This window comes from Rhipicephalus sanguineus, chromosome 7 (assembly GCF_013339695.2).
Source record: "Rhipicephalus sanguineus isolate Rsan-2018 chromosome 7, BIME_Rsan_1.4, whole genome shotgun sequence".
In the NCBI taxonomy this organism is placed as follows: domain Eukaryota; kingdom Metazoa; phylum Arthropoda; class Arachnida; order Ixodida; family Ixodidae; genus Rhipicephalus; species Rhipicephalus sanguineus.
Genome location: NC_051182.1, coordinates 122,264,304 through 122,277,559, shown reverse-complemented (window position 1 = coordinate 122,277,559; position 13,256 = coordinate 122,264,304). Strand labels below are relative to the sequence as shown.

The 13,256-nt window shown below is 46.8% G+C and overlaps 1 protein-coding gene across 1 annotated transcript in view; it reads left to right on the top strand.

Annotated features, from left to right (window-relative positions):
* The first annotated feature begins 295 nt into the window (after nucleotides 1-295).
* The window catches only part of LOC119399821 (glutamate receptor ionotropic, NMDA 2B), a 59,520-nt gene continuing 46,559 nt past the window's right edge, over nucleotides 296-13,256 (top strand). The window contains exons 1-2 of the mRNA XM_049417482.1: nucleotides 296-484; nucleotides 7,413-7,593. Coding sequence (XP_049273439.1) covers nucleotides 393-484; nucleotides 7,413-7,593 — 273 coding nt within the window. The 5' untranslated portion in view covers nucleotides 296-392. The remainder of the gene's footprint in view (nucleotides 485-7,412; nucleotides 7,594-13,256) is intronic.

Below are 13,256 nucleotides of genomic sequence, written 5' to 3'. Positions count from 1 at the left end.
TCGATGTATTGTACCTCCCGCAACCCCCTCCGCGAGCTAGTTTTGCAACTAGAGTGGTTATGCAATGCACCCGAAGTCGGCCCATCTTTGACCACGCGATGTCTTGTGATGACGTCACAAATTTTGGCGATTTGTGACGTCATTATGACGTGATATGGTGACGTTTCCACTTGATGATTTTTTTATTACTCGTGTTGACGCCGTCGACGTGGGACGCCGGCGCTGGACGCGGGTCAATTTTTGTGTTGGAGAAGGCATCTAAGACTTTCGCCTTAGTAAAAGAATAACGTTTTTATTCGCAGAACCTGACATTCGGCGCCATCTTTCCGGACACGTCGCTGCTCAGCCAGCAGCGCAAGTACCAACAGAAGCTGCGCGATGGCGTCACCTCCATGACACGCGGCGGCCGTGGAGGACTGCGCTTCATGCAGCTCTTCTCGGTGCACGCCAAGGCCGTCCGCATGCCGCTCCAACCCACGCCGAAGTGAGTGCCGCCCACCGGCAACGTTGTACGGGAACTGCGGGAGATACCATTGGTGGGAAATGAGGGGTGGGGTGGTAGACTTTTCTGCGGAAAGAGTCGACATTATAGCAATATGAAGAGAGATAGTGGCGAAGAGAGCAGAGTTGATCGGGTAACAAACAGTGGTAACTGATATCCTTGAAGGCGTTAAGAGAAAAAAATTGAACATGGGCGAGTCACCTAATGCGTACAGTAGATTTCAGCTCTCTATTTCAGACAACAAAAGTGTCGGTTACAAGGGAAACAGGCAGATGTGCTCTGCCTGATGGGGATGTCAGCCCCCGAATTCACGCACTCAGTGCAGTCAGTAACAAAGACAAAAGCATTATACTACGGCACATATAGAACACAACTTGATGAAAGGTAAACAATGGAGCAAGGTGCATAGTTTTATGATCTTAAAGGGAGATCAAAAAAAGATCACATTATTCAAGAAAGCCTCAGGAACACAAAATTTCTTTATAGACAACGTAATGATCATTAGGACACGAAAGAAGGTAAAGTTTAACATTCCTCTTGAAACAGTTCAGAGACACGCATTTCTGTACAAAATCTATGACCGGTGTAATCTGTTGGGAAGACTGATGATTAAGTACGGAATTGTTTGGGTTGCATAGTTTATCCGCAGTTGATAGATTACCTATTCTCAGTGAAATCGACGGAATGGATACCAAGGGATGGGAAACGCCGCCGAGCCCTGCAAGGAGTGAAGTGAGGTGATGAAGTTGAGGAATTCGCAGTAATAAAAAATAAGCTCGTAGAAGACAGGGAAAGTTGGAGAGCATCCAGATATGCCTTCGTCCTAAGGTGGACATAGTTTAAGCTGATGACGATGAGGCAGCATTAGAGTCAACATTAGCAAGTTATAGCGGACATTAACCCTAATGCAGGAAATACTATCCGATATGAACCAGTGTTTACCACTGATTGTACGAACAGTGGTAACTTAGCTGGTAAGGTGCTGCTCTGCCAAGCTCCTCGAGGACGCGGGTTCGATTCCTGGCCACGGCGAGGGTAGTTCGACATGATGTCCTTGTACCTTGATTTAGACGGCCGTTAGAGAACCCCGGCAGGTCAAAATCAGTCAGGACCTCCCCCATGGCGTGACTCATTTGTTGGTTTTGGCACGTCAAAGACCAGAACGCTAATTTCTTTGGTCTTTTTTCAATAAAGTTCCTCGCTCGCGCGCTCTAACATTTAAGCAGCGCTGGGATGCTATTCTGGACATTGCCAAATTCCGCCATTAATGAACTCCAATTGGCCTAGAAAGCTGCTACGGCCACTCTCAATGGGTTAAAATGCCGACATTACGCAATTTCACAATATGGCGGAATTTCACACTATCCAGAATAGCGCCCCTGCTTGTAAATAAGTAAGTAGAGTAGTTGGATTTGGTCATATAGTTACTGCATGCGTGCTTTGGGTATGAGCATCTGTGTAGTGGGAAACAGGGAGGCAGTAGTAGAAGAGGACGTTCGGCTAGTAAAAAAGGCATTCAATACTCAAAATATTATTTAAAAAAAAAATTTTTTTGTAAGACAACTTCTTGGCCAATCCCCCTGAGTGGGTATGAGCCATGCAGTAGAGGCTACTACTACTACTACTAAAAAAGGCCTCCGGTGCGCGCTTGTTCAACACCTTCGCGTCCACCGGTACGTCGCAGCTAAATAAACCCTCTCGTAGACGTAACAGAGTGGTGGAGGTGCTGGGTACAGCACGTCAACGTACCACGGAGCCACAGCTGTTTGGACTTCGCCGGAGCCGTCGTCTTGCCGGTCTGCCACCGACAACATTCGTCATGGCCCAGAGCACAGGTCAAGACTCAACAACCTCAACCACGCAAAGGTCAGCGCCAGCTGCACCTCGGCATCACTACATCGAACCCCGCCCGTTCGCGGGCAGGGCAGAAGAAGATGTGGACGCGTGGCTGACGCATTACAAGAGGGTGAGTCGGTACAACTGCTGGAATTCCACCGACCAACTGGCAAATGTCGCGCTGTTTCTCACGGAAACCGCCCTGACGTGGTATGAAAACCACGAAGAGTCCCTAACGACGTGGGATCTTTTCGCTGAAGAACTGAAGAAGTGCTTTGGCGACTCTGATTCGAAAAAGAAAAGCGCGGAGCGCACGCTGGCTCAAAGAGCTCAGACTCCTGGAGAGACGTGCACCACCTATATAGAGGAAGTTCTGAAGCTCTGTAAGATCTTGAACTCGCAGATGTCCGAAGAAGACCGGGTCGGACACCTCCTGAAAGGTATAGCAGAAGACGTCTACAATTTTCTGATAGGTAGGGAAGACCTCACCTCTGTCTCCGCCGTCCAACGTCACTGCCGTACGTTTGAAAAGTTGAAGACTCGTCGTATTGCCCCGAAATTTGGTAGGCTGGCAAATGTAACAACGGTCGCCAGTGTCGACGTGAGCCCGCCCGCCGACCTTGCCGCTACTATCCGGGCAATAGTGCGCGAAGAGCTACAGCGACAAGACGTACTGGTCGGCGACACCATCCATCATCCGCCCAGCTGTCCAACCTACTACACGGCGCCGGTAGCTCCTTTGCCACCATCGGTATGTGTGACGGACATCAGCGAAGCTCGCACTTCTTGGCCACGTCGGGAAGCATTCACGTTTGACCAGCGGTACGGCCAACGCCTTCGTTCCGGTCCCGCCCCACAGAGGCGGGCAGTTCCCGTTCAGCAAGCTGGCCCACTGCATTCGGCTAGACGACACTCCACAGCAGAGCGCTCTCAGCAGTGGTCCGGCGAGCGTCCCCTACCAGTCTGCTACAACTGTGGCGTTGAAGGCCACATTGCCAGGTACTGCAACTACCAGCAGACGCTGAGGTACGACCGATCACCGAGATTCCACCGGTCTGGCCTTGCACGAGCACCGACGTTCCCGGGGAGCGTATCTCACGAGATACCAACACCGCTACGAAACCGTTCTCCGGCCTCCGACCGCAGTGTGACACCACCACCGGCTCCTCGCGCCAACCGATCGCCGTCTCCTCGGCGCCGCTATCCCTCGCCTCCTCCGGAAAACTAGTCGGCGCGGCCGTTGGAGGTGAGGTCGCTGGACAGTCTTCGATTTCAACCGAAATACCTCCTTTAATTTGCATGCTTAAAAATAAGGTTCCTGTGCTTATCGATGGTGTATCAACAATGGCCCTAGTGGACACAGGTGCAACCGTGTCAGTGATGAGTCTTGTGTTTCAACGCCTCCTTGGACGAAAAGTTATGTTCCGCTGGGACCGTGCTGATACGTTTCGCGGAGTTAGCGGAGATGTACTACAACCTGTTGGTGTCTGCACTGTGGCTGTTAGTTTGGGGTGTCAGAAATTTATTGCAGAGTTTGCTGTTCTCCTTCATACTACGCATGATGTAATTCTGGGACTCGATTTCCTGAAGCTTTGTGGTGCTACTGTCGATTGCCGCACAGGAGAAATGACCGTAGATTCAAATGTTCCAGTTGCGTTTCTAGAAAACCCGCCCTGCCAGGAAAGTACCCTTTGCGTGGCCATGGACACAACTGTGCCACCCTTGTCTGCCAAGTGTGTCCCTGTCGCCTGTTCCCCTGCAACCGAGAAAACATTTGACGCCACCGTAGAGCCTGTTCACCTCAGTTGCATAAAGAAGAATGTTTTAATACCCTACTGCACGCTGTCAGTTGTGCAAGGGCATACTGGTTTATGGGCCATCAACTGCTCTGATGAACCTACGGTACTGCCGGAGGGTCTAAAACTTGCCGAGATTCGTCAGCATCAAGTACTCTCACTTGCCATACTTGCAGAGAGCAGCGATTCATCGGATAAAACTGATTTCGATAATCTGCACGCCAGGGACACCTCTATTATGGCTATGATTGACAAGTCTCTCAGCACCAACGAGCGCAATGAACTGGCGAGTATTTTGCGCAAACATGCCGCTCTTTTCGTTTCGCCCAGCTACAGGCTCCGTCATCATTCCCTGCTTCTCGTATAAAGCACCGCATAGATACGGCATCCCATAGACCTCTCCGACAGAAACCATACCGTGTATCGCCTTCGGAACGCGCCGTCATCAATGAACAGGTCTGCGAGATGCTAAAGAAAAATGTAATTCAAGAATCATGTAGTCCGTGGGCCGCTCCCGTAATTCTAGTCAAGAAGAAGGATGGAACATGGAGATTTTGTGTTGACTACCGCCGCCTTAACGCCATCACCAAAAAAGACGTATACCCACTACCACGGATTGATGATGCGATAGACTGTCTTTCATCAGCCTCTTATTTTTCGTCCGTTGATTTGCGGTCCGGGTATTGGCAGATTCCAATGCACGAGGAAGACAAGGAGAAAACGGCATTTGTTACACCAGATGGACTTTTTGAATTTAATGTGATGCCGTTCGGGCTCTGCAATGCACCTGCAACTTTTGAGCGCTTCATGGACAACATTCTCCGTGGTCTGAAGTGGCAAGTCTGCATGTGTTATTTGGACGACGTTGTGATTTTCGGGCGCACTTTCTATGAGCACAACACACGCCTTGGTCTCGTGCTGGATTGCCTCAGCAACGCACGCTTGGTGCTCAATTCAAAGAAATGTCGTTTTGGAGAGCGCCAAACACTCGTCCTTGGACACTTAGTGGACAAAGAAGGCATACGACCGGATCCCGCGAAGACGGCCGCAGTGGAGGCGTTCAAGCAACCTCACTCGGTAAAAGAACTGCGCAGCTTTTTGGGCCTTTGCTCATACTTCCGTCGATTCATTCCTGGCTTTGCCAATATCGCGCACCCGCTCACCTGCCTGCTTCAGAAAGGCGTGCGGTTTGACTGGACCCCGGAATGTGCGTCCGCTTTTTCTGAGTTGAAGTTCCTTTTGACGTATCATCCAATTCTTCGACATTTCGATCCTCTGGCTCCTACAGAACTCCATACAGACGCCAGCGGTGTTGGTGTAGGCGCCGTCTTGGTTCAGCGCTTAGATACCAAAGAACACGTCGTAGCGTATGCCAGTCGCTCGCTAAGCAAGTCCGAGCGCAACTACACCGTCACAGAGCAAGAATGCCTCGCAGTAGTCTTCGCAGTGCAGCGCTTCCGGTCCTACCTGTACGGACGCCCCTTTACCATCGTGACAGACCATCATTCTCTCTGCTGGTTGGTCAACCTGCGTGAACCGTCCGGTCGCCTTGCGCGTTGGGCACTCCGTCTGCAGGAATACGACTTTACGGTTTCCTTTAAAAGTGGTCGTCGTCACGCTGATGCAGATTGTCTTTCGCGACTACCGCTTCCATCGACGGACTGTGACGCGGACAACTTCGACACCTACATCGCACCATTGGACCTACCATTTCCTGATAGCAATGCCTTTAAGATTGAGCAGCAAAGGGACGGCACCATTCAGCAGATACTTGCTACCGAACCACAATCATCGGCGACTCGCTTCTGCATCCGCGACGGGCTAGTGTACAAAAAGAACTACACTTCGACCGGCTCACGATATCTTCTCGTGGTTCTGAAGAGTCTCCGCGTTTCCGTCTTGCAGGCTATGCATGATGATCCAACGTCCGGTCATTTAGGCACAGCGAAAACTCTTTGCCGGCTTCAAGAAAGGTTTTACTGGCCAAAAATGCGCCAGACGACGGAACACTACGTCTCTAGTTGCAACGAGTGTCAACGTCACAAGCGCCCTACAAGTGCTGCTCCAGGGCGACTACATCCTGTGCCGCCCCCTAGAACTCCATTCGAGCAAGTTGGGATCGACCTTCTTGGGCCCTTTCCGCGGTCTTCTGATGGAAATCGGTGGATAGTCGTATGCACCGATCATTTAACAAGGTACTGCGAGACAGCTGCTCTACCATCGGCACCTGCAGCCGATGTGTGTTTATTCATGCTCCGTTTTGTGGTGCTACGTCACGGACCCCCTAAAATTGTTATCAGTGATCGTGGGCGACAATTCACTGCAGACGTGGTGGAAGAAATGCTTCGTTTATGCGCTTCGACGTTTCGGCACTCTACACCATATCATCCCCAAACAAACGGTCTAACGGAACGAACTAACAGGACTCTCACGAACATGCTATCTATGTATGTCGCATCAGACCACAAGAACTGGGACAGCGTTCTACCTTTCATCACTTATGCCTTTAACACCGCACAGCATGAAACCACCGGCTTCAGTCCGTTCTTTCTGCTATATGCTCGGCCGCCTCGTCATACCCTCGATACAGTCTTCCCGTTTTTAGAACACCATGATCCCTGTATATCCGAGATCGTCTGCCGTGCAGAAGAAGCCCGACGTCTGGCTTATTTGCGCACACTTGCTTCGCAAGATCGCTCGAAGGCACGTTTTGACCGTCGACGCCGACACGTGACGTATAATCGCGGAGACCTAGTGTTGCTGTGGACGCCAACTAGAAAACGCGGGTTGTGCGAAAAACTGCTGGCGCACTATGCGGGACCTTATGTTGTTATAGACCGTCTAAGCGATTTAACTTACCGCGTAGCGCGTCTCCATTCAAATGGCCGACGGTCTGCAAAGACTGAACTTGCCCATGTAGTGCGCTTGAAGCGCTTTGTTCCTCGAGAGACTATTTGACTCGCCCGGTGGGCTTCGTCTGCGTGGAGGGAAATGTTACTGCATGCGTGCTTTGGGTATGAGCATCTGTGTAGTGGGAAACAGGGAGGCAGTAGTAGAAGAGGACGTTCGGCTAGTAAAAAAGGCCTCCGGTGCGCGCTTGTTCAACACCTTCGCGTCCACCGGTACGTCGCAGCTAAATAAACCCTCTCGTAGACGTAACAATATATATTCATCGTATCTCGCTCAGAATATGGAAGGAAGTGGGCAAATAACGCACATTGTCTTCAAAGGGTCTGTTTTATGTGAAACCTTCCACATTTTTTTTTCCCGTTGCCTAGAGACATTTTACGGCGGTTGTGCGAAGATCTGCTCCCGGACGACGTTGTGGCGGTGCTGTACTTGACCAACTCGGCCGTGTTCGGCAGCAACGCGGCCTCCGTGCAGTACGTGCTTCAACTCCTGGGGTACCTGGGCGTGCCCGTCATTGCCTGGAACGCTGACAACATCGCTCTCGACCAGGTACGCTTGAATGTTTAGCTCTCACACAGGCGTCTTGCGCACAGTGGCTTCTTAGTTTGCTTGGCTACGGCTTCATAGGATTTGGCATGCCCGCAAGTTCTCTGTAGGCTGTAGGACGAATCATTCTGCAAGGATTCTTTCTTTGATGGTTTCTTCTTTGCGTAGCGATTTTACTACGTGCGTGTGAACGTCTATTGTGGCCATTTTACAGCTGGATGTCAAGGAACGAGCTGAAAGTATGTAACGTTTGCAACACATGTGAACACCAATAATTATTACACATGTGAACATAAGAACATTATTAAAAATAGAATCATTGATTGTGTTCTAATTGTTTCCATAGGACACTTGGTAAGCGATCTGAAACACTCAACTAGCGTTAAGTGAACAACATGTGATGAACTCTGATGGAAAAGTTTTACTTGTAGCGTCCGCTAACGGGTGTGCCCTGGGTTACAAGAGTTCATTCCGGAGCATCGGTACGGACACAAACAGTTCCATATTTGTTGGGAAAATAAATTTTGCCCAGCGAAGAAAAATCGATATCTTATCTACAAGATTAAGCTTGTGAGAACAGTTCCTACGTGTAAGGCTGTTCATTGCTAATTGTGTTTTAAGTGCGGAGCTCCTTAGAGGCCCGGTGTGGCGTCCATTCATGCATCTCATTTGACTTTATCACGCTTGCAGTAAAGCGCTCAATACAGACCATAACAAGCCTAGCGATGCTCAAAAGCGGGTTAACATGAACGAACAAGGTCTAAAATAATATAAGCAACAGGAATAACCACGTAATCGCAATAAATGAGTGAAAATCGCTAAAACGTTTTGGAATTAGAGAAGGCGCCACCGCCTCGCCGAGCCAGCAATTGCCCCTCCCCCTACGCCTCGCTGGCGCTATGTCGCTACTGATGTCGCGCTGATGGGAGAGACAACGTGACGGAACGTGCTGCAGACGATGCGTATCTCAACTGCCGTAACAAGCAGGAAGCCGATAAAGCTCAGAAAAAATCTGCGCGCATGTCGCAGACCGAGTTTATGAATCTACCTGAGAAGAATCTAGTCGTGCTGAGGAAACCCTACGTGCTTACCTCAAACATTGGCGTCATGGACGCTTTGGAGAACGGAAAACTAGAAAATCTACGAACGGGAATCGCTGGGTGCCCGTGCTACGCACTTCTTCAGGTTTCACAGTAGGGGAGGTGCCTTACGTTTTTATGAGCGAAGCTCAGGAGAGTCAGGAGAGATAGATAATTGTCAAGCTTTCGCGGCATCACTTACTCGTATCATTTTCGCAAAAAAATATTTCATAGGCTGCTTTGTTGGTCGAGATTTTAAACCAACGTTAAACAATGTTGTCACGGAACAACAGCAAATGTATAACTTTTATGGAGGCACGTCGTATTTGAATGGCCCCTGTTTATTTTTCCTGTTCATTTAGGATCCCGAAGCGTAAAATAAGTGCACAACGGAAGTGCAACATATTTTTTTCTTTTTCTAACAAGAAATTTCAATGCTGTTCGGTTTAATGACCGAGGTGGCGCCTGCAGTTCCACCAGAATAATAAAGTGACAAGGAACACCATGCATTCGGTTACGATATAGTTCCGACAACTTCCATTTTAATTCTGTGATGAAGGTAAATCTTGTATTAGGCAATGGGACAACGCGCTGAGGTAATAAAAAACATTATTCTTGTATTAACTGAAAACAACTCACTGTATTAGCCATTATAGTAATCGGTTGTGACGATTAGAAATTGCTTCGCAGCATTGAATATAAATATTAAAATAAAAAAAATCTTCATACAAGTAAAAAAAAGAAAATCGTTTAAGAGCTGAGCTCTTTAAGCATTTTGTTCTGCCGGGTTGTGCGAACAGGAATCATCATCATCATGAACCTGTACGGGCTCGCTTCGTCATTTTCAAACTTCAGCCTTGCTCCCACAACGCGTGCGGCAAACTGTCCGGCGTGGAATACAACTGCAATGGGCGGGCCTGTTACGTGACTAAAAAATCACGTAATATCACGTAACAACTACTCACGGAAACGAAATCACGTAACATCACGTAAGGACTAGTAACGAGAGTAGAATCAAGTGACATCACGTAACTACTCGCCTGACTAAAAATCACGTAACACCACGCAGCATCAAGTCACGGGACTAAAAATCACGTAACGTTTAGTCACGGGACTACAATCATGCATCATCGCGTAATACCTAGTCACGCGACATGTTCCCGCCATAAAACACGTAACAGCTGAATAAAATCACAGCATCGTGTAACTGGTAGTCACGTTACATGTCTAGCCAAGTCTAGCCATACTTAGTACTAATAGCGAAAAGTTAGCACCTCTAGCAAAAGCTTTGCATTACTAGCAAAACTTAGCTAGGTCGAACACTAGCTCCGCTCATGGTTCAAACATTGCGCCACAAGTGCAAGCTGCGAACTTTTTTTTTTTTATAACTCCTTGTAATGTCAAAGTTTATGTGTGACGAGAAGCTGTAGTCATTATTACACACAAAGATTTGAGTAAAGGCTGCGAGAACCATGTACATTATATAGAGAGCATGACCTTGTTTATTTTGCCTGGATCGTGCTCGGTTATTGGCATGTTGCATATTGTGTCTGTGGAACATGCACAGGTGTGTTTACTAGCGAGCATGTCAAGCTAACAATGAGTAATAACTTCCACAGTACGAGTGTATCAAGTGGCGGTCTACAGTATGTTTGATGAAGTCTTGTTGGTGGTGACTGCCGGTTGTCGCATCAGACAAACTGTACTGTGCATTGTTAAAAAAATATGGACCTCAATTATAAAAAAATGTCTGAAAAGATGTGAAAGAGTTTCCGAGGATGTATGCATTTCATGCATTTCTAGAACGTGACGTTGGATATTACGCTGATTATTTTGTGCAGGGATCAAAAACGAAAGACCGTTTTATACGCTTTTCGAGCCTGACGAGGTTGCCTGTTTTGAAGGTTGAGAAATTACGCATAAATAAATGTTGGTTGTTATGGGTAAAAGTCCTCAGGTGCTTCCCAACATAAAATACTAGGCCAAATACTAGGCCACTCGACTCGTCTCCAGAAGTCAATAAACCCTTGAAAAAGATTGCAGCGGCCTGGTGCGCTATGTCGACACGCGGCTAGATTTTTTTTCAAATTTCTATCAATTTTTCAATTTTTCTTCTTCATGCCACTTCTGTGTACGTAAAGTATTATTTAAAGATGTCCTTTAGACATCTTGACTCGATGCTGAAAAGCAAAGCTGAAAGTTTTTTTTTTCCCCAGATGGTTCTGTGTTTTGGCTTCAGACGCGAACCATTCACTACCCCTTTTGCTAAGTGCTAATTAGAGGCCTGGTATGTCATATGCTGTCGTACGCTGTCGTACGCTGTCATCGTCTCACGTCGCTTGGCGTAACGCAGGCAAAACCACGTTGTTGTTGTTGTTTGTGGTTATGTAGAGGAAGAGACGCTTATTTCTGCAACCCAGTCGGGAGCACGGCGCAGCGTCTATATAGCATAGCCAGCTACACCGTAGCCATGTGTAGCGAGGGGCGGGAAAGAGAAGTCCGACTGAAGGAGCAATGTGAGAGTGAGGAGGACAGAAATGAGGAATGGAGGAGGAGGTGGAAGGCAGTATGCTGTCATCGTATGCTGTCGTCTTGTGACACCGCTCGGCGTCACGCACCCAAAACAATGTAAAGCATAGCAAGGAAACGGGAAAAAGAAGTGAGGGTAAAGAGGATGGAAAGGAGGAAGGGAGAGGGTAAATGGCTTTAGGCAGCAAATGCCCGTAAAGTATAGCCATGTATAGCAAGAGGTGGATAGGGAAGGGAGGATGAGGACGAGTGATGTGGCGGTGAGGAGGAAGGAAAAGAGGAAGGAAGAGGGTAAAAAATAGCACAGTCATCTAGAGCGTTAGGCAGGGAAACCCACGTCACTGCTCCGCATTTCGTACAGCATTTTCTAGAGCTGCTCCGCATTTCCTACAGCTTTCGCGTTGAGTGAAACTGCATAATTTTTTTTGTTGGCGTATAAAGAACCAACCGAGAAAACAATTATTTCACTCGCTCACAAGAACGAAACTTTTGACGATCTTTGTTTGCTTAATGTTTTTTTTTTGTTCTACTTTTTTATTCAATCCCTAACTAAAGGTCCTCCTGGCTGTTTTTCTCTTTTCGTACCTCTGCCTGTTCATATTTATCTCTAATCTCTTCTTAGAAATAAATAATAAATAAATAGACGTAAAAAAGTGGCGTCCTTAAAACAACAACGAAACGACATTACGACATTTTGAATGCCAGCACGAAAATATATCTTCCTTTCTGTTGACGTTGGAGATTAATCCAAAAATGCTGCCCTCTCTACAAGGGATTGAAGAAGACGTGCATAATACACTTTTTTTTTTTGCTGAATCTCTGAAAGGAATATAACAATGGACCGCACGGAACGTGCAGGCTCACCCTGCTGCGTACCGCGGGTCTTTTGTTAAGCCATACAATGAACCTCTGTGGTTTTTCACAGTGGCGGCTGTCCATGGAGTCATTCTGAAAGAGATTAACAGATCGCAGCAATTTAACAAACTGTTTGGTAAATATATCAGGTAATGATCTGTATCCTTGTATGTTGTGAAATCATTCCGGAAATAAATATATCGGCGGAATATTTTAAAAATCGGAATGCTGAAACAAACGATATGTTTTCTTTGGATAATATTCTGTGTTCTTTGTCTCACAGTATGTGTATGTATGTATATATATATATATATATATATATATATATATATATATATATATATATATATATATGTATATATTAATAATGTGTGTGTTTGTATGTGTGTGTATGCAAACAGAGGTTTTTATTGGGGTTATGTTTTGGTACCGCCACGTAATGCTTTATGATGAGGCCAGTATTGTAAAATAAAGTAAGTCACTAATTAATTATTTTGCTTGTTATTGTTGATGACATGAATGGTACGGCAGCATCTTTTTTTTTTTTTTTTTTGCTTCTAGCGACATACGATGCGGCTATTTTGTAGCTAGTGCTGGAAAATTTAAGCATGCGCGATGCTTCGCCAGAGAGGCAAGCCAGTATAGGGATCAGGTTTGCATCAATTTGTGGTTGTGATTTGTTTTTAGACAAGCGACGTGAACAGCTTTCTATCTTTTATATGGCCGCTGAATATGTTTAAAGCAGGGTTAATGGCAATACGCACTTAAATTACAATTGTAACTAAGCTAACAAATATTAAGTATTCTTGCATACAATGCGCTTAAAATTTTTCTTCTGCGCTCTTACCTACGTAAATATGTGAATAGTACGACAGTTTTTCAAATATTAATTTGCGCTTATGTGCTGAGCCAGAAAGGTCATCGTGGCTATCCAAAAAAACGTAAACATTTGCTTCGTTTTTAGGCATGGTCAGGGGATTTGCCCAACCGTTTATAGTTTTTGTGTGATATTACTTATTTTACCAAGTTTTCTTCTTTTTATTTCTTTCCTTGCCTGTTTTCGTTTCCTCTACCTCTATCATCCTCCCAAAAGAGTAGGCAGGCCTTGTGCCCCCCTAGGTGGCTGTTGTCAACCTGCTCCCTTTCGCTTTCCTCGGTACCCTTGTGTTTGTATACGGACATCAAATGAGTACAGCTAATAAT